Below are 24,825 nucleotides of genomic sequence, written 5' to 3'. Positions count from 1 at the left end.
ATAATAATAGAAAATAGGACAAATACTGTACTGTAATACATATAATACATAAAAAAGAGGGACGACTAGTAATAGCCATGCATTTTACTAAAGGAGCATTCATGGCAAATCTATCAAGAAAATTTAATTCAATTTAAAGGCCTACTGAAATGAGATTTTCTTATTTAAACGGGGATAGCAGGTCCATTCTATGTGTCATACTTGATCATTTCGCGATATTGCCATATTTTTGCTGAAAGGATTTAGTACAGAACATCCACGATAAAGTTTGCAACTTTTTGTCGCTAATAAAAAAGCCCTGCCTTTTCCGGAATTATGACGTCACGAGTTGCAGGGCTCCACACATATTCACATTGTTTATAATGGGAGCCACCAGAAGTAAGAGCAATTCGAACCGAGAAAGCGACAATTTCCCCATTAATTTGAGCGAGGATGAAAGATTTGTGAATTAGGATATTGATAGTGAAGGACTAGGAAAAAAATTTTTAAAAAAAAGGCGACGGCTCCGGGCGGCGGCAGTGTGAGCGTTTCAGATGTAATTAGACACATTTACTAGGATAATTCTGGACGATCCCTTATCTGCTTATTGTTTTAATAGTGTTTTAGTGAGATTTTAAAGATTGTAAAGACATACCTCGAGGTCGGATGGCTGCGGTGAACACACAGTGTCTCAGAGAGAAGCCTTTTTTGACAGCTGCTGCAGGACGACGAATAATCCACTGATGTTTTTGGTAAGATATATATCACAATTTCCCCATCCAAAAACATGCTAGTTGACGTAGAGAAAACACGTTCGCTTGACCGCTCTGTGTTAAAGCTTCACAACAAACCAAGAAACACCGGCTGTGTCTCGGTGCTAAACACAGCTGCAATCCACCGCTTTCCACCAACAGCATTGTTCTTTATAGACTCCATTATTAAATGAACAAATTGCAAAAGATTCAGCAACACAGATGTCCAAAATACTGTATAAATTATGCGATTAAAGCAGACGACTTTTAGCTATATGTGTACGCAGCGCTAATATTTCCTCACAGTCCGTGACGTCACGCGTACACGTCATCATTCCGCAACGTTTTCAACAAGAAACTCCCGGGAAGTTTAAAATTGCAATTTAGTAAACTAAAAAGGCCGTTGTGGAGATCCTCGTCCTTGATCCTCCGTTCCCTACCCGGAAACACCACGCCTGGTTCAGTGGTTTCAATTGTTTTAATGGTTTTTCACAATATGACAACGTTTCACAGTCTTTTAGCTTTTCAGCTTTTGTACACTATCTTTTCGGCTTGCTTTTCTCGTCTGGCAGTCCCCCTCTCGGTTGCCAACCTCCTCATGGATTCCAACGCTGCTAATAAAGGAAACAGGTGATTAGATAACTCGTCCCAGCTGAGGTATCTGCTCACCTGATTGCTGCTTCACGACCGGCTGCCGCACATGCTCCGCCCGCAGGGTTACGCGTAGGACACGCCCCTCTCCACAGCCGTATCGGCATGTGTTGCAATGTTAATATTTCATCATTGATATATAAACTATCAGACTGCGTGGTCGGTAGTAGTGGGTTTCAGTAGGCCTTTAAAAGGTTGAGGTTGTTACTCAAAATATTGTATTCATTTAGGGGCTGTCAAAATAATTGATTCAGATTGAATCTACCAGCATTAATAATCCGATTTCAAATTTTAACGCAATTCACCCATCTGCAGAATGACTCAAAATCCCCGAAACGACTCCGGCATCGTATTTCAGGCAGTTTGTCCGAGTAGTGTCACCGTCATGCATGTGCAAACAAACAGTTGATCCAGTAGTGACAGGACGCAGAAGCAAATAAGTCAACAATGTCGCATGTCGGCTGTTGATGTGATCCCAGGATGCAGATAAGGCAAGCGAATTGCAAGCAGAATGTTGTTCAATTAGGTGCCATGCAGAAGAAAAGAAACACAGGTCTAGCAGGAATTCAGAAAGCAACACAACATTTTTTCATAAAGAAGATAATGAACCAGCACTGAAGGAGGGAACAAGGTGGAACTAAATACACCTAATTAACAATGAGGAACAGCTGTGCTGGCAGGACAAAGAACACAAGGTAGAGCTGCAAAAACACCTACTCCAAACAGGAAATACTACCGAAACAAAAGCGCCAGAACAGGAAAATGATACTATACGCTTGGGGAAAAAAAGAACAAAGTCCTAATTGCCATGTGGGATCACGACAAAAAAGCTGATTTATCGATAGGAAATTTGAGTACAAAATAACATTACTGAACATTTCAATGGCATAAAGTGTTATTCAAGTGTTTTGTGTTGATTACATAACATTGCTCTTATTTTGATTTCCATTTTCTGCATGTCTCTGCTGATGAATGGGGATTGTGGTGAAAATTTTAATTTTCCTGAAGGAACTCTCTTGACGGAATAAATAAAGTACTATCTAATTCATCTAATCTAATCTGAGCTCTGTTTTCCCTCGCCTGCTGCTGATTAGGCAGCCTTTCCTCACCTGCTGCTGATAATCAGCATGTTTTTGTTCATGCCTGTCTGGCGCGCTCCTCAGTGCTCGAGGAGGACTTTATGTTTATGACCTTATATGCACGACTGCTTCGTTTCCTGTTTGATTTATATTAAAAAATCCTCTTACCTGCTCTTCGTCCTCCTGGTTCCTGCTCCTTCGCGTCACAAATAATGCAGCCATGCGAGCTCCTAACATTCCATCTTAAAATAGCACGTTAAAGGCCTACTGAAACCCGCTACTACCCACCACGCAGTCTGATAGTTTATATATCAATGATGAAATATTAACATTGCAACACATGCTAATACGGCCGGTTTAGTTTACTAAATTACAATTTTAAATTTCCCGCGGAGTTTCTTGTTGAAAACGTCGCGGAATGATGACGCGTGCGCGTGGTGTCTCGAGTTGGAGGGGACATATTAGCGCAGCACCACTAGCGGCTAAAAGTCGTCTCTTTTCATCGCGCATCCTGGACATCTGTGTTGCTGAATCTTTTGCAATTTGTTCAATTAATAATGGAGAAGTCAAAGTAGAAAGATGGAAGTGGGAAGCTTTTAGCCTTTAGCCACACAAACACACGGTGTTTCCTTGTTTAAAATTCCCGGAGGTGAAGCTTTACTATGGATCAGAGCGGTCAAGCGAACATGGTTCCAGAACACTTGTTAACCGACAGGTTTCGGTGAGAAAATTGTGGTAAAAAGTCGCCTCTTACCGGATATCTGTGGAGCTTGCGCCGTCCATGTAGCTGCGTGACTTCCCTCAGACATTGGCGTCAACACACCCGTGGACACACCCCTCCGACTATCAGGTACTATTTAACTCAATAAAACACTAGCAACACAATAGAAAGATAAGGGATTTCCCAGAATTATCCTAGTAAATGTGTCTAAAAACATCTGAATCGCTCACAATGCAATCGCCTTTTTTTTGGTAACTTTATTCTTTTATTTTTTTTTTCTAGTCCTTCGCTATCAATATCCTCAGCCACAAATCTTTCATCCTCGCTCAAATTTATGAGGAAATTGTCGTCTTCTCGATCCGAATAGCTCTTTTTGTTGGAGGCTCCCATTATAAACAATGTGAGGATGTGAGGAGCCCTCACACAGGTGACGTCATCGTCTGCGACTTCCGGTAAAGGCAATGCTTTTTTATTAGCGACCAAAAGTTGCAAACTTTATCTTCGATGTTCTCTACTAAATCCTTTCAGCAAAAATATGGCAATATCGCGAAATGATCAAGTATGACACATAGAATGGACCTGCTATCCCCGTTTAAATAAGAAAATCTCATTTCGATAGGCCTTTAAAAACGAAGTAAGAAGGAGTAACAGGTACACATTAATGTTGATAAATCTTTCTTTAGAAAAACTGACAACTTTTTTTTTATAACATGAAGAGGATGTTTAATGGGTTTAATAAAAAACATCATGTGCATGAATATCAATTTCTTTCTTGAGTCTCTTTGCTCATGCAAAATGTATGCTATATATTAAAAATAAATTGTATTTAATATAAACTAATCTGCAACGACCCTGTTGTTAATATGATAAAACAATATAATTGTTTGACAGCCCTAGGTAATTTATTTATGTTTTTGATCATATTTAAATTATAAACTTACATTGTCTCAAAGTAATTTGACATATGACACTTCAGCTATAAGTTTGCTTGGTCCCATAAAGGATAAGAGTATCCCTTCCTGCGTTCGAAGGACAAATGCATTTATATTTGCCTTCCTTTTGTTTTCACAGGCATCCTGAAGTTCCACGAGGTGTACTTGGGTGAGGGCATCTCAGACCTGGGATCAGACTTCCAGGAGGCGGGTAGCAGCAGTAGTGGTGGTGTGGTCAGCGGCTCATCACTGGAGCAGCACATAGCCAGTGCCCGCGAGGCCCTGGGTGTTGAGTCCTATTACAGCAGGTAAGCTCGCAGTCCAACACTCAAAACACAATCAATATATTTTATGGTGGTTGACTTTGTTCCCATTAGATTTGGCATGTACAGTATGTACTGTTGGTCTTACTATAATGTCACGTATGGTTTGCTGACAGGGGTGTAGCACCAAATTCCCACATCCCACCTCAAACCCGAAGGTTTCTGCCCCATACAAACACACTTGGTACTAGGACTGGGCGATATAAACCAAAATTGATATCCCGGCATTTTGAGTCCAGATTGTTTTATATATATATATATATATATATATATATATATATATATATATATATATATATATATATATATATATATATATATATATATATATATATATAACATATATATATATATATATAAACATACAATGGTTTATATAGGGCACAGAGTGGGTGGGTACAGGCAGGCGTAGGGGCGTGGTGATTGGCTCATGTGTTACCTAGTAGGTGTTTCCGTCTGTGACGGCATGTTGATATGATTTCACTGGGCTTGTTGAGGGATGACAGGTCTGGATGATATATAATAAACAGTTTCTCTTTAAAGCATAGGTTGCATCTTTTATTATCACTGTTGTAAGGTGTGCTGGATGCAAGAATTTGCCATGTTATTGAATATTCAACATTATTGTCTTTGAGGTTCCAAATGTGCTTGCTGATTTCCGTAGAATTCCGCAAGATCTGGTTTCTAAATGAGGCCTTGTGATTATTCGTTCCGGCTTTAAACGCTCCTTCGGTTACCTTTGTTTGGTAAACTACTGATTTTTGTAAGCACCCTCCGTTGAGAGGGCAATCAGGTTTCTTGCGGCAGTTATATTCCTATATGAATATATATCTTATATATATACATATATATATATATATATATATATATATATATATATATATATATGTATATATGTATATATATATATATATATGTATATATATATGTATTTATATATATACATTTATATATATATATATATATATATATATGCATATATATCTATGTATACATTATATATATGTATTTATATATATATATATATATATATATTCATATATATATTTATATATATATATATATACCTGTACATATGTATGTATATAATTTACATATATATGTATATATATATTTATATATATATACCTGTACATATGTATGTATATAATTTACATATATATATGTATATATATATTTACTTATATATACATATATATATACATATATATGTGTATATATATGCATATATATACATATATTTATATACATTTTATATATGTATATATGCATATATACATATATATATGCATATATATACATCATATATGCATATATTTATATACATTATATATATGTATATATAAACACATATATATATATATACACATACATATATATGAGTGTATGAATATATGTGTATATATACACACACTTGCATATTTATATATATATATATATATATATATATACTATACATACAGACATATTTTTATAAATATATATATACATAGTTTTATTTATATACTCTATATACATATATATATATATAAATAAAAGTATTTATATAAATAGTAGTTAGGTTTTTGCCTTTTTTAAAGATGGGATTACCATATCGCAAACATATTTAGGTAAATCTTTTAAATAGAAAGTTAGTTTTTTTACAAAAAAGTGTCAACAAATTTAATTGGACAATATATGCATTAAAAAAATCATATAACCTGTCATATTTAATTAAATATTAAATATTTTGTCTTTTGCATTCGTAATTGTATTCAAACAATCTCATTATTGAACTTCACGGCTATATTAATTGTAATTTAACATTTATGACATCTTTTTTTCAACACACATGTATGGTTGTCTCGCTGGATGTGCCCTGTGATTGACTGGTGACCAGTTCGAAATCAGCTGGGATAAGTTCCGTCTTCCTGTGACTCTTAACAGAATAAGCAGTAGAAAATGGATGGCTGTATGCATGTTATGCATGCTGAAGTGTTAGAGTTGTACAAAATAAACAGGAGACCATTACGTTAGCTGATGTGTGCAAAGTGAGTATTATTCCAGCCCATTGCTCACTGTAATAGCAGGCCTACACTACCTGCCTTTAGTGTGTCACTGTCTTTCCAGTGGTAATAAATAAGATGGAATAATGGCTCTTTAGAGGTCCTCTTTCCTGAACCCACCAAACAAAACAATAAGCCTGAGAATTCTACTTAGTGTTCCCAAAATGGGAGGAAGATGCAGTGGTGAGATCAATAATGCAGTAAGAGCAGACAACAGGGAGTATAAGCAGAAGGACATAAAGGTGATGGTACTTGTAACAAGGTACTGTAAATATATTGTGTAGTTTATCCCGCTGAGATCCATGACTCTGCACCGCTTTTGACACCAGCCATTTTTTCTCAAATCGCTGTTTGAACCTCGCTGACCAGCTGGCCCGCGCCCACACCTGCCTGCCTCCACCGCCTCCTGCCCCATTACCAGCCCGTTTATCCCTCCAATTGGAAGCCGCACTCGCAACATTGCGCTTGAATGGGCGCAATATGGCAACACTTACCCGCCCATTCATCCGCCATGGTGGAGAGAGAGCAGAGAAGCACCCTGATATCAGTGAAACCAGATCGTGAATGGAGCTAGAAAGAATTGTGGGAAGACCGCTGTGAATGCTGCATGTTACGGATGATACACTCATCACCATAATGGAGCATTCATAATTACCAAACGCATTAGGTACACCTGCATCATCGCACCAGATTCATTAGCTTCATGAGACATTTGGGACTGAAAATGCTCTATATTGATTTATTCATGTAATCAATACACTTATTTGTGTTGTTATAGTTTGCAGTGGTATACTTTTCCCACTGTTAGATTTGTTTATGTTTAGAGATGTCCGATAATAGCTTTTTTGCCCATATCTGACATTCCTATATTGTCCAACTCTTAATTTACCGATACCGATGTATACAGTCGTGGGATGAACACATTATTATGCCTAATTTTGTTGTGATGCCAGACTGGATGCATTAAACTAAATAAATCAACTCAAGTTATGGAAAAAAAATGCCAACATGGCACTGCCATATTTATTATTGAAGTCATAAAGTGCATTCTTTTTTTTAAGCATGCTTCAAAACAGCAGTTCGGAATTTGGGACATGCTCTCCCTGAGAGAGCATGAGGAGGTTGAGGTGTTCGGGCTTGGGGGGGGGGGCAGGGTTGAGGTGGGGGGTAGAGGGGAGCGGGGGTGTATATTGTAGCGTCCCGGAAGAGTTAGTGCTACAAGGGGTTCAGGGTATTTGTTCTGTTGTGTTTGTTGTGTTACGGTGCGGATGTTCTCCCGAAATGTGTTTTGTCATTCTTGTTTGGTCTGGGTTCACAGTCTGGTGCATATTTGTACCAGTGTTAAAGTTGTTTATACGGCCACCCTCAGTGTGACCTGGAGCATATCTCAGCTGTACATGGGCGGAAGGCGAGGTACACCCTGGAAAAGTCGCCACTTCATCGCAGGACTAACACAGATAGACAGATAACATTCACACTCACATTCACACACTAGGACCAGTTTAGTGTTGCCAATCAACTTATCCCCAGGTGCATGTCTTTGGCGGTGGAAGGAAGCCGGAGTACCTGGAGAGAAGCCACGCAGTCACGGGGAGAACATGCAAACTCCACACAGAAAGATCCCGAGCCCGGGATTGAACTCAGGACTACTCAGGACCTTCGTATTGTGAGGCAGATTGTGAGGCAGATGCATATGTATGTATACATATATATATATATATATATATATATATATATATATATACATATATATATATATATATATATATATATATATATATATATATATATATATATATATATATATTAGGGCTGGGCAACGATTAAAAATTTTAATCGAAGTTAATTGCACTATTTCTCCGATTGATCGCGATTAACTGCATTGTATACGCAAAGCCCGATAATGAATTCAAAAGTAGTGTGTAGTGCCCCTTTATTGGAATATTCACCCACATGAACAAAAGCGCCAAAACATTTGTTGTGCAAACAGAATTCAAATCAGTCCTTGTTAAACAGTAGCAGTTAAATAGCATATTTTATGAAAATCAACTCAAAAAATGTAAATACAAACATTTAAGCTTATTGCCACTGCCAGGGTATTTAAGTTATCCTGTTTGTTATGGAAAATAAATATAATCTACATACAAATCTCTGAGCCACAATCATAACATCTGAACAGACAATTTCTGAGGTAACAGCAGAAACATTTTTTTTTATCAGGGTATTATGTTTAAAAAACCTATATTATGGGCTGTTTTAGGGAATTTTTGATCAAATTACCCGTAGTAGCAATATTAATAATGTTGTGTTTATTCTGCATAGTGCACTTAAAATAATTATGACCATATCTAGGAATTGATATGATGGGAATTTTCCGATTGTTTGCTTGGTGCTTTGATAAACTGAACGCATATACATGGTACTATTTGTGATGTTATGAGCCAGGGAAAAAAAGAACTACCCTACCCAGCATGCAACAGGAGTGACGAGCATGCGCGGTAGCCCGGTATAGGTTGTGTCGCCATGACTGCAATTTGTATGTTGTGATATGCACGCTCTAAAAGCAAATGTTAAGAACTCAGCCAACACTCCTCGTCTGCATTATTCATAAATAGACAGACAACACATATACTCCGCTGCATCACAGGCTGCTGGATGTAGCCGGCAAAGTATTCCCATGCTAGCTAGCCGGTCTAGCAAGCACGCGTCATTCAGTCCAAAACGGCCCGATCTATCCACATCCAGAATTGTCTGGCGGTCGTAAGTGATCCCGGAGTGACCACGCTGTAAACCAGCCATGAAATTTGCAGAATTGTCCGGTATTTTTGCCAAATGTTCCATCTTTACCAAGAGCCCCTCGACGCCGAAGTACATCCGGGAGATGCCATCTTGTTAAGAAAAGGCGTTAACAAAATAAAAGCATGTAAACAACATACGCGAATGTGCGATAAAATAATTGTCGGGGTTTATAGATTGATGAGTTAACGCGAAATTAACGCATTAATTTGCCCACCCCTAATATATATATATATCAGGGGTGACATCAATCTGTCAATCCTTTCCGTGTCCGGGCCAGGTAAGGTTCCCCGTGTTGGGTCAAATTAAGCCGCAGGCTCCACTCCTAATATATATACATATATATATATTAGGGCTGTGAATATTTGGGTGTCCCACGATTCGATTCAATATCGATTCTTGGGGTTGCGATTTATTCATCGATTTTTTCGATTCAACGCGATTCTCGATTCAAAACGATTCTGTATTCATTCAATACATAGGATTTCAGCAGGATCTACCCCAGTCTGCTGACATGCTAGCAGAGTAGATTTAAAAAAAAAAAGCTTTTATAATTGTAAAGGACGATGTTTTATCAACTGATTGCAATAATGTAAATTTGTTTTAACTATTAAACGAACCAAAAATATGATTAATATTATCTTTGTGAAAACATTGGACACAGTGTGTTGTCAAGCTTATGAGATGCGATGCAAGTGTAAGCCACTGTGACACTATTGTTCTTTTTTATTACTTTTATAAATGTCTAATGATAATGTCAATGAGGGATTTTTAATCACTGCTATGCTGAAATTATAACTAATATTGATACTGTTGTTGATAATATTCATTTTTGTTTCACTACTTTTGGTTTGTTCTGAGTCGTGTTTGTGTCTTCTTTCAATTGCTCTGTTTATTGCAGTGTTGCTGGGTCAGGTTTGGTTTTGGAATTGGATTGCATTGTTACGGTATTGCTGTGTAGTGGTTTGTTGCATTGAGAAAAAAAAAAAAATTGATTTAAAAAAAAAGAGAATCCATTCTGAATCGCACAACGTGAGAATCGCGATCCGTATTCGAATCGATTTTTTTCCACACCCCTAATATATATATAAAATCTCCTGATGATTGAAACAGTTGTGTAGAGATTAAGTAGTCTTGTGATTTTTCCCACACATAGCTGAGATAGGCGCCAGCGCCCCCCGCGACCCCAAAAGGGAATAAGCGGTAGAAAATGGATGGATGGATACATATATATGTATATATTTATATATATATATATATATATATATATATATATACATATCTATATATATAATAGTGGAGAAATATTTTTACACACTTGCAGTGTGTATATAAAACGTTGATGGAGGGTTTTGAAGTTGTTTTAGTGAGCTTTAATTTGAAGGTGAAAAAAGAGATGTGTTCTTGTCTCTCATAATGATCGTGAACAATGGGCACAATTCCCAAAAAAAGTACAGTTCCCCTATTAAAACAATAGAGGGCTGTCATAGAGATGAACTTTTACTAGCATCTTTTGCAGAAGGTCCTTAAAAAATAGCAAGGCACTCCCTTAACTCTGACACAATAAATAAACCATTGTCAAATATTCACCGTGGAGAGCGCTGGTTCTCCGGAGTATACAACATAAGACTAATAGTGAAGGTAGAAGTGGGACCCCCAGGTTCTAAGCTTTCTGGAAATGTGACCACCCCCCCCAGAAATGTTGTCGAATACCCCTGATCTAATGTATTACAAAGTGTTCTGTTGCCTTCTTAATTCCTGTTCAACCTGGTACCTACTGAAGGGTGCTCCTGCTTGCACTTTGCCTATTCCTCTTTGCATCCTGGGATCACACCAACAGCCGACATGCGGCAGGCATTGTCACAAAAGCATGTTTTGTAGTAAAAATACGGTTCAAACTGAAGTATCAGTGAAATTAAGGATGTGCTTACTTATTGCTATTAATGAGATGGTGGACATGGTCTTGGTGTAGGTTAATACTTCACTTACATGTGCATTATTCCAATAGCGTTTTGGTGTAGCAAGAGCAGGGTGATATTGCAGAGTTACATTATGGGGATTTATCAGTAATAAAGAGAAAGATAGCAGCAGGGTGGGGGTGGTTGACTCCTCAATGGCTGGATCAGCATCATCAGCATTGTAATGAAAGGATTAAGCTCTGCTGGGGTTTTTGGACCAAGACTGCGAAATTAGGCCATCTATGTGTGGGTTGAACTATGTGTATTTTGGGCATGCAGGAATGGTTTTAGTTGATTTATCCCCTGACGGGTGACAATGTACGTCTTTGTACCGTACTTTGCTGAAGTGCAGTTCTTGTGCCAGCACCACTGCTTTCTCATACGTCTTTTTTTGCTATTTTTCAGAGGGTGTTCAAGCAGCGAGACGGAGAGCGAGGCGGGAGATTTGTTGGACCAACAATTTGAGGAGATAAACAACAAGCTTAACTCCGTCACTGATCCCACGGGCTTCCTGCGCATGGTGTCCAGAAACAACCTTTTCAACAGGTAGTTTGCACCTGGACATTTGTGCGTACCCAGAGAGTCTGTATAGGAAAGGGGAAATCAGCATTTACTGATTCATCTGGGAAAGGAGTCATTTTCCATTGTTCAGCCCGTGCAGAGGCAGTATGTGCGGAATCCCCTTATTAGATAGACTGAGTCGAGCCAAGCCTCTAAAGCCCCTATCATCTGTCTGTTCTGATGAGGCGGGTCCATGTGTGCATATACAGTGCATGCCAGACACTGACACCAGTGTGCGGAGGTATTTGTCTGTCCCGTCTGTTTGCTGGGCTAGACATTTCAGTCAGGCTAGAGCTCGTTCATTTACCAATCATCAAATAATTTATCATATTACGACGCAAAGCGCTCGTTTACACTGGTGCCGGTTGGTAATGTACACCCATAGATCACGGGCATGTGTGACTGTGTCATATTTCCCTGTCCTCGTCCTCTATTGAGCTTCTTTTTGATGAGAGGGTAATTCCGTCTTTAATTGAGTCTTGGTGCTCATTAAGCTGCTTTAATGGGCTCCCGGTAATAATCCACTCATTCTTTTTTTTCGCCTCAAAAAGAAAAAAGCCGGGAAATAGATAGCTCCTTGTACTGTGGAGCCGACCATCGATCTCATTGTTAAAGCAAGAGAGGACAGAGGCAAAGCTCATTGTCAGTTCAACGCGTACATCGCTGGGTTATGATGATAAACTGCGTGTGAATTGCATTCTGTACCGCCTTACTGCTCACGGATCTAACGGCTGTATTATAAGGACAATAACCTCTAATTAAAACACAAGTCAAAAACACAAAATATTCTAACATTCTTTAAGAGGTATTACAAAGATATCTGATACAAGGCCACTGATTTTCGTGGAAAAAGTACCTAATAGCCATTTCTGATTAAAGGGGAACATTATCACAATTTCTGAAGGGTTAAAACCAATACAAATCAGTTCCCAGTGGCTTATTTTTTTTCGAAGTTTTTCTCAAAATTTTACCCATCACGCAATATCCCGAAAAACGGCTTCAAAGTGCCTGATTTTAACCGTCGTTATATCCAACCGTCTATTGTCCTGTGACGTCACTGCGTGAAGCCACCTGAGACAAACATGGCGGATTGCACAGAAAGGTATAGCATAGTAGCTCGGATTCAGACTTGGATTTCAGCGGAGAAAGCGATTCAACAGATTACGCATGTATTGAAACGGATGGTTGGAGTGTGGAGGCAGATAGCGAAAACGAAATTGAGGAAGAAACTGAAGCTATTGAGCCATATCACGACAGACAGCGGCACGGGAGGAAGCGAGGACGAATTTGGCGATCGCCTTCTAGCCAACGATTGGTATGTGTTTGTTTGGCATTAAATGTGGGTGGAGGGAAAGGCTGGATACAAATATAGCTACCAATGAGGCATAATGATTGAATATGTACATACAGCTAGCCTAAATAGCATGTTAGCATTGATTAACTTGCAGTCATGACGAAAATGGTGGATTGCTTCATGTTGTGACGTCACAGGTGAAAGGTCATTGCTCCGACAGCGAACAATTGAAAGGCGTTTCAATCGTCAAATTCACCCTTTTAGAGTTCAGAAATCGGTTAAAAAAACATATGGTCTTTTTCTGCAACATCAAGGTTTATATTAACACTTACATAGGTCTGGTGATAATGTTCCCCTTTAATGCCTTTTAAAGCCGATCAGAAACTTTGATGTTCTTTGACAAGCAGCTAGCAGGGACCATATTGTCCGTACTATAGAATACACCACCCACCAAATTTTAGAAAAATGTATATAATTACATATATAGGCCGCATATATGGGCCGCATATATATACCGGTACGAAGGATTCTGTAAATGTTAATTTACATAGCCTAATTGTTTCCAAACATTGCCTGTCACACAGCAGTAAAACGACTGATCCAACATAACAGAAGTCATCGTCATGGACCCACTAGCTGCAGGAGCGAGGTCTCCAATTCACTAAACAGACGTTGCTTGGACTGATAATTGAGGAATCCTTTCGAGCAGAAATGATATTGTCGGTCGTACTTCCGGTTAAAAAGACAACCCTCAATGGATACCGGTCCGACTTACTGCCAGCAATGCGGACCAAGCTCTGACACTGATCATGCAGCGAGCGGACTGCCACAATCAGACAGTTCGTTACCCCATACTCTCTGAGCACTCCCCACAGGACTTCCCAGGGTACACGGTTGAATGCCTTCTCCAAGTCGACAAAGCACATGCATTGATTCTGTTTATAACTTTTATGGACAGAATTTCTAGACGCAGTCAGGGTGTTGAGGGTATCTGGTTTGGTGGCTGCAAGATTAGGTCTCTGCTTTTTGCAGATGATGTGGTCCTGATGGCTTCATCTGGCCAAGATCTTTAGCTCTCACTGGATCGGTTCACAGCCAAGTGTGAAGCGACTTGGATGAGAATCAGCACTTTCAAGTCCGAGTCCATGGTTTTCGCCCGAAAAAGGGTGGAGTGCCATCTTGGTTGGGGAGGAGATCTTGCTCCACGTGGAGGAGTTCAAGAACCTATGGGGTCTTGTTCACGAGTGAGGGAAGAGTTGATCATGAGGTAGACAGGAGGATCAGTCCGGCGTCTTTAGTAATGCAGACGCTGTATCGATCCGTTGTGGTGAAGAAGGAACTGAGCCGGAAGGCAAAGCTCTCAATTTACCGGTCGATCTACGTTCCCATTTTCACCTATGGTCATGAGCTTTGGGTTATGACCGCACAGTATAAAACTTTCGGTGGACAGAATGAGACAAAGGAGTGGAAGATTTTACATGTAAACAAACTGTTGCGTCTTAATGTTTTAATTGATTTTACCCTTTAAAATTGTTTTTAATCATATTTTTTTAATATTGTTTTTTATATTGGTTTTATATTTATTTTTTGTTTGTTTTCATTCAGTCATTGGTGGAGCATGATATTGTTTTTAATATTGTTTTTAACATGGCTGTGCAGCACTTTGGAAACGTTCTTGTTGTTTAAATGTGCTATATAAAGGAAGTGGATTGGATTGGCGCCGTCCTCTTCACGCCAGCGATATTTGCCGCCACATTTTGGTTTTAAAATCCAAGAAAATGGCGCGGGGGCTTGCTTAGAACACACAACACACATAGGCTACCTGATTGGTCAACAACACACTTGCTCAGTGTTGTGTTGTCTTTTTGGCTACCCGCCAATGTGGCGGGTAGATTGACAGTTTCATCCGCCAATCACAAAAGTTACCCGCATTTGGCATGTGGGCGGGTGCTAATTTCATGCCCTGTATATGTATATATCCACACACATGCACATATCCATACATATACATATATATACATATACACATATACTTGCATCAAACTAATCAATCTCAACAGCACTCACCATACATCAATGAAAAATGTACCGTTCATACGTGTGTTTGGGATCGGTATTGGTATTGACTGATCTTATTCATGGATGATCGGTACTGGGATCGGCAGCATAAAACCCTGATCAGAACCTTCCTAATTCAAATCCGACAATTTACATTCCTTCACATTGGAAGGTGTGGTTGTGTTTTGTCCTTTTTTTGTATCAGCAGTTTTACGTGTCGTTGACCCCCAAAGTAGGCACCCACACTAGCAAAGAACCATCCTGCGTCTGTTCAGCAGCTACACTTGACACTCACATTGTCTTGGATTATCCCTTCATTCTGCTCTCATTCTTCCATCCTGTCAGGCTAACAAACGATTGTTTGCTTTCCATCCAGGCTCATGCCAAAGGCTGAGAGAGAGAGAGAGATGGGGGCCAGTGTTGAGAGGCATTAGAGAGAAGCTCGTGGCCTCGGGTTCCCATAAGAGCCAGCTAGATGCCTTTTGGCTGGGGCTGGGAAGGAAATAGCAGATGGAGGCTTGTGACAAGTATGGCAATAAAAGCTGGCCCCGTGTTCCTACTGCACCAAAGGTTTTCCACCCTATGGCCATCATTAGCAAGTTCTCAGTATGTTGCGTCTTCTTACTCAAACACACGGACGCATTGGGAGTCAACACATTCCAATTTGTGGCAGAACTCATTCATAATGCATATCTGACATACCTATTATAAATGGGATTTAAAAAAAAAATTTTTTTATCAACCATCTCTTTAAGTGGTGCCTTTAAATAATTGTAGGACCCAAGGCTACTGCACATGCTGTAATTGCAACATACCACAGTCCAACACTGCCACCTAGTGGAGTCTTGAACACTTCTTCTTCTTCAGACACTATGCCTTGTCAGATTCTCTCAACATCCATGTATTTTCCAACAAGTTACCTGGAGCCTATTCAAACCGACTTTGGGCAAGACTCACATCCACACTAACCATGTACAGTGGGTCAAAAAAGTATTTAGTCCGCCACCGATTGTGCAAGTTCTCCCAGTTAAAATGATGACAGAGGTCTGTATTTTCATCATAGGTACACTTCAACTGTGAGAGACTGAATGTGAAAAAAAAATCCAGGAATTCACATTGTAGGAATTTTAAATAATTTATTTGTAAATTATGGTGGAAAATGAGTATTTGGTCAACCATTCAAAGCTCTCACTGATGGAATAAGGTTTTAGCTCAAAATCTCACGATACATTCATTCTTTCCTTAACACGGATCAATCGTCCTGTCCCCTTAGCAGAAAAACAGCCCCAAAAAGTTCTATTTTGGTTTCATCTGACCACATGACATTCTCCCAATCCTCTGCTGTAACAAATGTTTATACATTTTGGTATAAACTCAACTCGTCGTGTTTGGAGGAAGAAGAATACTGAGTTGCATCCCAAGAACACCACACCTACTGTGAAGCACGGGGGTGGAAACATCATGCCTTGGGGCTGTATTTCTGCTAAGGTGACAGGACGATTGATCCGTGTTAAGGAAAGAATGAATGGGGCCATGTATCATGAGATTTTGAGCCAAAACCTCCTTTCATCAGTGAGAGCTTTGAATGGTTGACCAAATACTTATTTTCCACCATAATTTACAAATAAATTCTTTAAAATCCCGACAATGTGAATTCCTGGATTTTTTTCCCACATTCTGTCTCTCACAGTTGAAGTGTACCTATGATGAAAATTACAGACCTCTGTCATCATTTTAAGTGGGAGAACGTTGCACAATCGGTGGCTGACTAAATACTTCTTTGCCCCACTGTACATACATTATATTGCCAAAAGTATTTGGCCATTGCCTTGACTCACATATGAACTTGAAGCGCCATGCCTTTTCTAACCCATAGGGTTCATTCAATATGGTCGGTCCACCTTTTGCAGCTATTACAGCTTCAACTCTTCTGAGGTTGCGGAGTGTGTTTTTAGGAATTTTCGACCATTCTTTCAAAAGCGCATTGGTGGGGTCACACACTGACGTTGGTCGAGAAGGCCTGGCTCTCAGTCTCCATTCTAATTCATCCCAAAGGTGTTCTATCGCAGTGGTCCCCAACCACCGGTCCGGGGACCGGTACCGGTCTGTGACGCATTTGCTACCGGGCCGCACAAAAACATTTTCTCCAACTTAACTTTGGCCTGTCCCACTAAACACACCAATAACTTGTTAATAGTTGTATATTACAAATCCTAAAAAGGAAGTTGCTATTTGTTCTAGTACACTAATGAACATATAAAATGTTAATGTGCTAGATTGTTGCCAAAGGCTGATTTCCATCTGCAGGGTCATTGTATATAGCAGGGGTTCCTAATCTGTTTGACCTCAGGACCCAACTTTTCCACTACAGAGAGACCCACGACCACTCCAATATTAACACTGAATTAGTAATCTTACTCTTGTTTTTTTTAAATCATATTCAATACAATTAAATATCTACCCTACTTTCAGTTTAATAACTTGTAAAATGATATGAAAGCATGTGTTAATCACAAAGATTATATTATTAATTTCAACCTTAGGCTCAAGTCAGGCTGATTAGAATATATTTTTCTTTTACATACAATATGTATTAGGTTGTGCTAGAATAAATAAAATCCATTAATAAAAAATGTTTCTTAACTAAACTGGCAATATAATTAAAGTACAAATGAAAATACTGCTGCAAAGCTATAGTCATATTTTTTGCACTTAAAAAATTCTCTAGGGCTTTAGCGCCAGACTTCTTCTCTTTTTTTTATTTTGGCATTACTGCCACAAGTGGTGGAAAAGTGTATTACAACTAAGTACCGCTGCGGCCTATATGAACCACAGCTGAAAAACACATATTACATTCTAGGGGGTGCTCATGGCCCTATGGTTAAGAAAGACTGGTATATTGTACATGCCATCAATGTGCGTGGTATTAAGTATATGCCATCAACGTGCCGGGGACCATCTCTTCGCAAATAAACACGCCCAAGGCTCCCATGACTTCAGCTTTATAGTGAGTGTATTTTTCATGCTCATTTTGCTTGCGGTTTTTTTCTGCCAAACGTGTAAAGCCGGTCGGTGAGAATAATGCATACATTAAACCGGTCCCTGGTGGAAAAAAGGTTGGAGACCCCTGTTCTATCGGGTTCAGGTCAGGACTTTGTGCAGGCCAGTCAAGTTCATACACACCAGACTCTGTCATCCATGTCTTTATGGGCCTTGCTTTGTGCACTGGTGCACAGTCATGTTGGAAGAGTAATCGGGTTGTTATTAATTGTACACGTAATCCAAACAATGCCTGTATATATATATATATATGTATATAAAGAGCATTTTTTATGCTTTACAATTATTAAATACAACTTTTTTTTTAGATGCTTTAATCAATCAATTAGTTCCTATATGGTCATTGTCATAATAACAGAAGTCATACATGTCAACGAGTTTTTGTTGGAGCTTAGTCGAGCGGCATAGAAACTGCATTGATGTGCAGGTTGACAGTAGTTTTCATGAGCATTGTAAAGAAGATAAAGGTAAGGGGGGTACGGGGTGGGCCAACAGTCAGATGTCTGAAGAGTGCTATGTCGGTGTTGCAGCAATGGAATGTCCAGGGCACAATTATTGAGGTGGTGAAGAGTGAGGTATTAAGATGGACGGGGTCAGTAAAGGGGCAGGCTGTTCATTTAGCAGCCTGACAGCCTGGGGATACAGGCTGTGAGACAGTCTGGTGGTCCTGGTGCAAATAGACCTATACCTTATCCCAGAGGGTAGCAGGTTGAAGAGTCCATGTGTTGGGTGGTGCCTGTCCTTCAGGATGTTGCGTACTCGCTTCAGACAGCAAATGGTGTACATGGCACTCATCTCCGGGAGTATTGTCCTTGTTTTCCCGCCGTTTTGACCAGTGTTAATTTTGTTGACGAAAAGTTTTCGTCATAGTTATCGTCAATGACCTTTTTTTCCGACTAAAACGAGACAATAACTAAATAAAAGATAATTTACTTGGACTAAGACGATGACGAGGGGTATTGACATATTCGTCAACGAATAAAAACGAGACGAAAATGTCTGCCAGAGACGAGATCCAATCGGAACTCATTTAGTTAGGAAGAGGAGAGAGGACATGTGGGGAAATGTTATATTTGACGTCAAAGATAACAAGACGCAGTGTAAGAAATGCAGCGCGAGGATTACGGGGAAAAACACAACAAACTTGAAGCGACATTTACAGTCAAATCACCCCGAAATCCACACACAGGTAAGCATTTTCCACAACATACAACTCAAGGGACATTATCCCGTTTATTACACGGCTTACTTGTGAAATACTAAATTTGAGACATGATTTTCATCAAAATACGACTTGTATCGGTGATTTTTCCGCTGTTTTGCTTTGACTTTCAGAAATTGAAGGGAAAGTTTCCATATTACCCTTTAGTCGACAAAATCTACTGTAGTTTTCGTCGACTATAATCTTACGATATTTCGTCAACTAAAACTAGACTAAAACTAGAGATAAAATACGTTGTTTGGTCTTTTCGACTGTAGAAGCAGTATTAATGTCCCAGTATAGATCTTCTGTTATAGTCACCCCTAAAAATTTTCATCATTTTGTACAAACCCCGTTTCCATATGAGTTGGGAAATTGTGTTAGATGTAAATATTAACGGAATACAATAATTTGCAAATCCTTTTCAACCCATATTCAGTTCAATATGCTACAAAGACAAGATATTTGATGTTCAAACTCATAAACTTAATTTTTTTTTGCAAAAAATAATTAACTTAGAATTTCTTGGCTGCAACACGTGCCAAAGTAGTTGGGAAAGGGCATGTTCACCACTGTGTTACATCCCCTTTTCTTTTAACAACACTCAATAAACGTTTGGGAACTGAGGAAACTAATTGTTGAAGCTTTGAAAGTGGAATTCTTTCCCATTCTTGTTTTAAGTAGAGCTTCAGTCGTTCAACAGTCCGGGGTCTCCGCTGTTGTATTTTACGCTTCATAATGTGCCACACATTTTCGATGGGAGACAGGTCTGGACTGCAGGTGGGCCAGGAAAGTACCCACACTCTTTTTTTACGAAGCCACGCCGTTGTAACACGTGCTGAATGTGGCTTGGCATTGTCTTCCTGAAATAAGCAGGGGCGTCCATAATAACGTTGCTTGGATGACAACATATGTTGCTCCAAAACCTGTATGGACCTTTCAGCATTAATTTTGCCTTCACAGATGTGTAAGTTACCCATGCCTTGGGCACTAATGCACCCCCATACCATCACAGATGCTGGCCTTTGAACTTTGCGTCAATAACAGTCTGGATGGTTTGCGTCACCTTTGGTCCGGATGACACGATGTCGAATATTTCCAAAAACAGTTCATATGGAAACGGGGTTTGTACGTTGTTGGGTCTTTCCGACTGTAGAAGCAGTATTAATGTCCCAGCATAGATCTTCTGTTATAGTCACCCCTAAAAATTTGAATGGTTTTCTACGACCTTGTTATTAATTAAGAGTGAAGGGTGTCTTCTGAAGAAAATACTGTATCACAAACAAATCAGCGATGTAATGAGGCCGCAACATTTATATTAAAGTGCTATGTGGCGAGGGACGACAGTATGCAATAATATACTGTATTTTGACTCTTTTCACCCAACTGTTAAAACACAAATAGGCAGAAAACTGCAGTGACTGGACTACACCTCCTCTACACAGCAAAAGGACATTGACACATGGACTGAATAAGCAAGAACATTTTTCCATAATGTTTTCGCTCAGGATGCAATATCATGCCGTGTCAAATACGATATCATCTGTGCTAAGATGGATGGGTTCTTAATTTAAATGTACTGTTATCTTATCATCTTTAGCGAACAACTTTATAAAGGCAAGTTTGGTTAATTAAAGTGCCTTAACGTAATTGGTAACAATGTTTTTTTGTTTTTTTTTTCATGCAGGAGCTGCCAGAGCATGACCAGCCTGTTCAGTAACACCGTGTCTCCTGCAAAAGATGGTTGTTCCTCCCTGTCTCGTCGTTCCAGCAACCTCGGAAAGCCTCCGCTCAGAGCACTTTACGATTTGCTCATTGCACCTATGGAGGGGGTGAGCATTACCTCTCTGCGGGAGAGATGAGGCCAGCACACTGCACGCTTTATTTCCTTACTGCATCATCGCGCTTTTCCTTTTCAGGGTTTGATGCATTCCAGTGGGCCGGTGGGCAGACACAGACAACTTGTCATGGTGCTGGAGGGAGAACTGTACCTGATACCCTTCGCTCTGCTTAAAGGAAGCTCATCGAATGAGTACTTATATGAGCGTTTTAGCCTCATTGCTGTGCCCTCAATCCAAGGCCTTGGGTCCAGTGCAAAGGTTAGTCTTATTATAAAAGTTGATGAAACACTGCAACACTCGTTCTGAATTTTTGCGGAATGATTGCACATTTACAGCAGGGGTGCCAAACTCAAATACAGAGTGGGCCAAAATTTAAAACCAACCAAAGCCGCGGGCCGAGGTTGAACAAATTAACCTTTTAATAGGGACCCAAACAAGTTTTGCATTGAATATTGAACAAGCAAGGCTTATATAACTTTATAGTGACATACAAAATCGAGTTTCAAATAATAATAATAATTTAAAAATATCAATGGCATATCAAATAAAATTTAAATAAAAAATTATTGCCTCTTTTGGGCGGTGGGGTTGAGGTGGACGGGGTTTGGTGATAGCGAGGGGTGTATATTGTAGCGTCTCGGAAGAGTTAGTGCTGCAAGGCGTTCTGGGTATTTGTTCTGTTGTGTTTATGTTGTGTTACGGTGCGGATGTTCTCCCGAAATGTGTCATTCTTGTTTGGTGTGGGTTCACATTGTGGCGCATATTTGTAACAGTGTTAAAGTTATTTATACGGCCACCCTCAGTGTGACCTGTATGGTTGTTGACCAAGTATGCTTGCATTCACTTGTGTGTGTTTGTATAAGCCACATATATTATGTGACTGGGCCGGCACGCTGATTGTATGGAGGAAAAGCGGACGTGGAGACAAGTTGTAGAGAACGCCAAAGGCAATACCTTTAAAGCCCACCCCAAATATTGTTGTCCCGGATGAAATTCGGGAGGGGCACTGAACTTCGGGAGTCTCCTGAGAAAATCGAGAGGGTTGGCAAGTAAGAGTATTAGCGGTGAATGCGGTGTTACAGCGGCGGGCCAGATCTATTGTTAATTATATATTGCCTCAAGGGCCAAGTGAAATTACACGGCGGGCCAAATTTGGCCCGCGGACCGTAGTTTGACACCCATGCCTTAGAGAGAAAATACGTTGTTGGGTCTTTTCGACTGTAGAAGCAGCATTAATGTCCCAGTTTAGATCTTCTATTTTAGTCACCCCTAAAAATTGTAATCATTTTGTACAAAACCCGTTTCCATATGAGTTGGGAAATTGTGTTAGATGTAAATATAAACGGAATACAATGACTTGCAAATCCTTTTCAACTCATATTCAGTTGAATATGCTACAAAGACAATATATTGGTCCTGCTGTTTTTTTCATGATACTATTTCTATGAGCACTTGTGGTGACGGTGTGGCTATGTATGTGTGTAGTGTGCATATGTATGTATATATTTATCATTTATGTATATACAAGTTCATTAAGTTTGAACATAGAGTGAACAAGGAAGTTCGAGCTCAGAGTAATTTATGATTTAAAGAAAAGGGTTGGGATTAAATAAGTGTATACTTCTTCTCACTCAAATATGTAAAAAAAAAATAAAAAAAAGTCAAATGCTCATTTGTTTTTGTTTTTTTTATTCTCCATTGTTTTCATTTTGTTATAATAGCCGTTAAGGCTATAGCACTGTATTGGATCATGCTTGCTCTTGGTTTTTTTTTGCATATTTGAAATAAAAATATATCAATCAATCAATATTTGATGTTCAAACTCATAAACTTAATTTTCTTTTTGCAAAAAATAATTAACTTAGAATTTCTTGGCTGCAACACGTGCCAAAGTAGTTGGGAAAGGGCATGTTCACCACTGTGTTACATCCCCCTTTTCTTTTAACAACACTCAATAAACATTTGGGAACTGAGGAAACTAATTGTTGAAGCTTTGAAAGTGGAATTCTTTCCCATTCTTGTTTTATGTAGAGTTTCAGTCGTTCAACAGTCTCTGCTGTCGTATTTTACGGTTCATAATGCGCCACAGATTTGAATCTAACTACTGTTGTGGATTTAGGTTCACTCCCGGCGTCCTGGTCCTGCGCCATGCGGTGGTGTGTCCATGGCAGCGGTGGTGGGGAACCCGAGGCTGCCCTCACCTGTGATGGACCGCTGGCTGTGGGGGCCCATGCCCTCCGCAGAAGAGGAGGCTCTCATGGTAGCCGAGCTGCTGGGATGCCAACCTCTCGCTGGTCCTGCAGCCACAAAAGAAAGGGTCATGAGTGCCCTCACACAGGCGGAGTGTGCCCACTTTGCGACTCACATTTCCTGGAAACTCGCAGCTCTGGTGCTAACCCCGAACCCCGAGAGCGTGCCTGGTGCAGCGAGTGCAAATGTGGGAGGGGGTACCATCGGCAGAGGTGCCAGGGGAAGGAGAGGAAGTAGTGGACGTGGCAGGAAAGGATCTATCGGGAGCAGCTACACCAATCCGGAGTCTCTCCACATGCAGGAGGACAGCAGCGATGTGGAGAGTATCTGTGATAGTCCACCTTTACAGGAGTTTCTGCTGACAGCTGCAGATATATTGGACCTGAGGTTACCTGTCAAGCTGGTTGTGCTTGGGTAGGTGGGCTACATAGGGCAGCGCTTAAGTTGCTGTAGAAAAACATTTAAAGGGGATCTATGATGAATTTCGTCTTTTGTGACATATCTTTTTAATTTTATTCAGCCTTTATTTATTTAACCAGGTAAAATCCCATTGAGAGCAAATATCTCTTTTCCAAGAGGGCAGCAGCAAATCAAATCAAATCAACTTTATTTATAAAGCACATTTTAAAGGCCTACTGAAATGAGATTTTCTTATTCAAACGGAGATAGCAGTTCCATTCTATGTGTCATACTTGATCATTTTGCGATATTGCCATATTTTTGCTGAAAGGATTTAGTAGAGAACATCGACGATAAAGTTCGCAACTTTGGTCGCTATTAAAAAAGCCTTGCCTTTACCAGAAGTAGCAGACGATGTGCGCATGACGTCACGGGTTGTAGGGCTCCTCACATCCTCACATTGTTTAGAATGTGAGCCTCCAGCAGCGTGAGCTATTCGGACCGAGAAAGCGACAATTTCCCCATTAATTTGAGCGAGGATGAAAGATTTGTGGATGAGGAAATTTAGAGTGAAGGACTAGAAATAAAAAGTTTTTTTTTAAAAAGGCGATTGCAGTGAGAGCAATTCAGATGTTTTTAGGCACATTTACTAGGATAATTCTGGGAAATCCCTTATCTGCCTATTGTGTTGCTAGTGTTTTAGTGAGATTAAATAGTACCTGATAGTTGGAGGGGTGTGCCCACCGGTGTGTTGAGGGAAGTCACAAAGCTGCAGCAGACAGAGGCGACTTTTTACCACAATTTTCTCACCGAAAACTGCCGGTTGACATGTAGTCGGGATCCATGTTCGCTTGACCACTCTGATCCTTAGTAAAGCTTCACCTCCAGGAATATTAAACAAGGAAACACAGTGTGTTTGTGTGGC

At 39.8% G+C, this 24,825-nt stretch overlaps 1 protein-coding gene across 3 annotated transcripts in view; it reads left to right on the top strand.

The window, feature by feature from the left end:
• The window catches only part of LOC133556628 (tetratricopeptide repeat protein 28-like), a 655,127-nt gene that overhangs the window by 612,390 nt on the left and 17,912 nt on the right, over positions 1–24,825 (top strand). For all 3 annotated transcript variants that reach the window (XM_061906744.1, XM_061906745.1, XM_061906746.1), the window contains 5 exons: positions 4,254–4,422; positions 11,642–11,782; positions 21,098–21,242; positions 21,330–21,509; positions 23,371–23,915. In XM_061906744.1, the coding sequence (XP_061762728.1) occupies positions 4,254–4,422; positions 11,642–11,782; positions 21,098–21,242; positions 21,330–21,509; positions 23,371–23,915 (1,180 nt within the window). The remainder of the gene's footprint in view (positions 1–4,253; positions 4,423–11,641; positions 11,783–21,097; positions 21,243–21,329; positions 21,510–23,370; positions 23,916–24,825) is intronic.

This window comes from Nerophis ophidion, linkage group LG07, assembly GCF_033978795.1.
Source record: "Nerophis ophidion isolate RoL-2023_Sa linkage group LG07, RoL_Noph_v1.0, whole genome shotgun sequence".
In the NCBI taxonomy this organism is placed as follows: Eukaryota; Metazoa; Chordata; class Actinopteri; order Syngnathiformes; family Syngnathidae; genus Nerophis; species Nerophis ophidion.
Note: the sequence above shows the minus strand (reverse complement) of the source record. Positions and strands in the feature narration are given on the sequence as shown.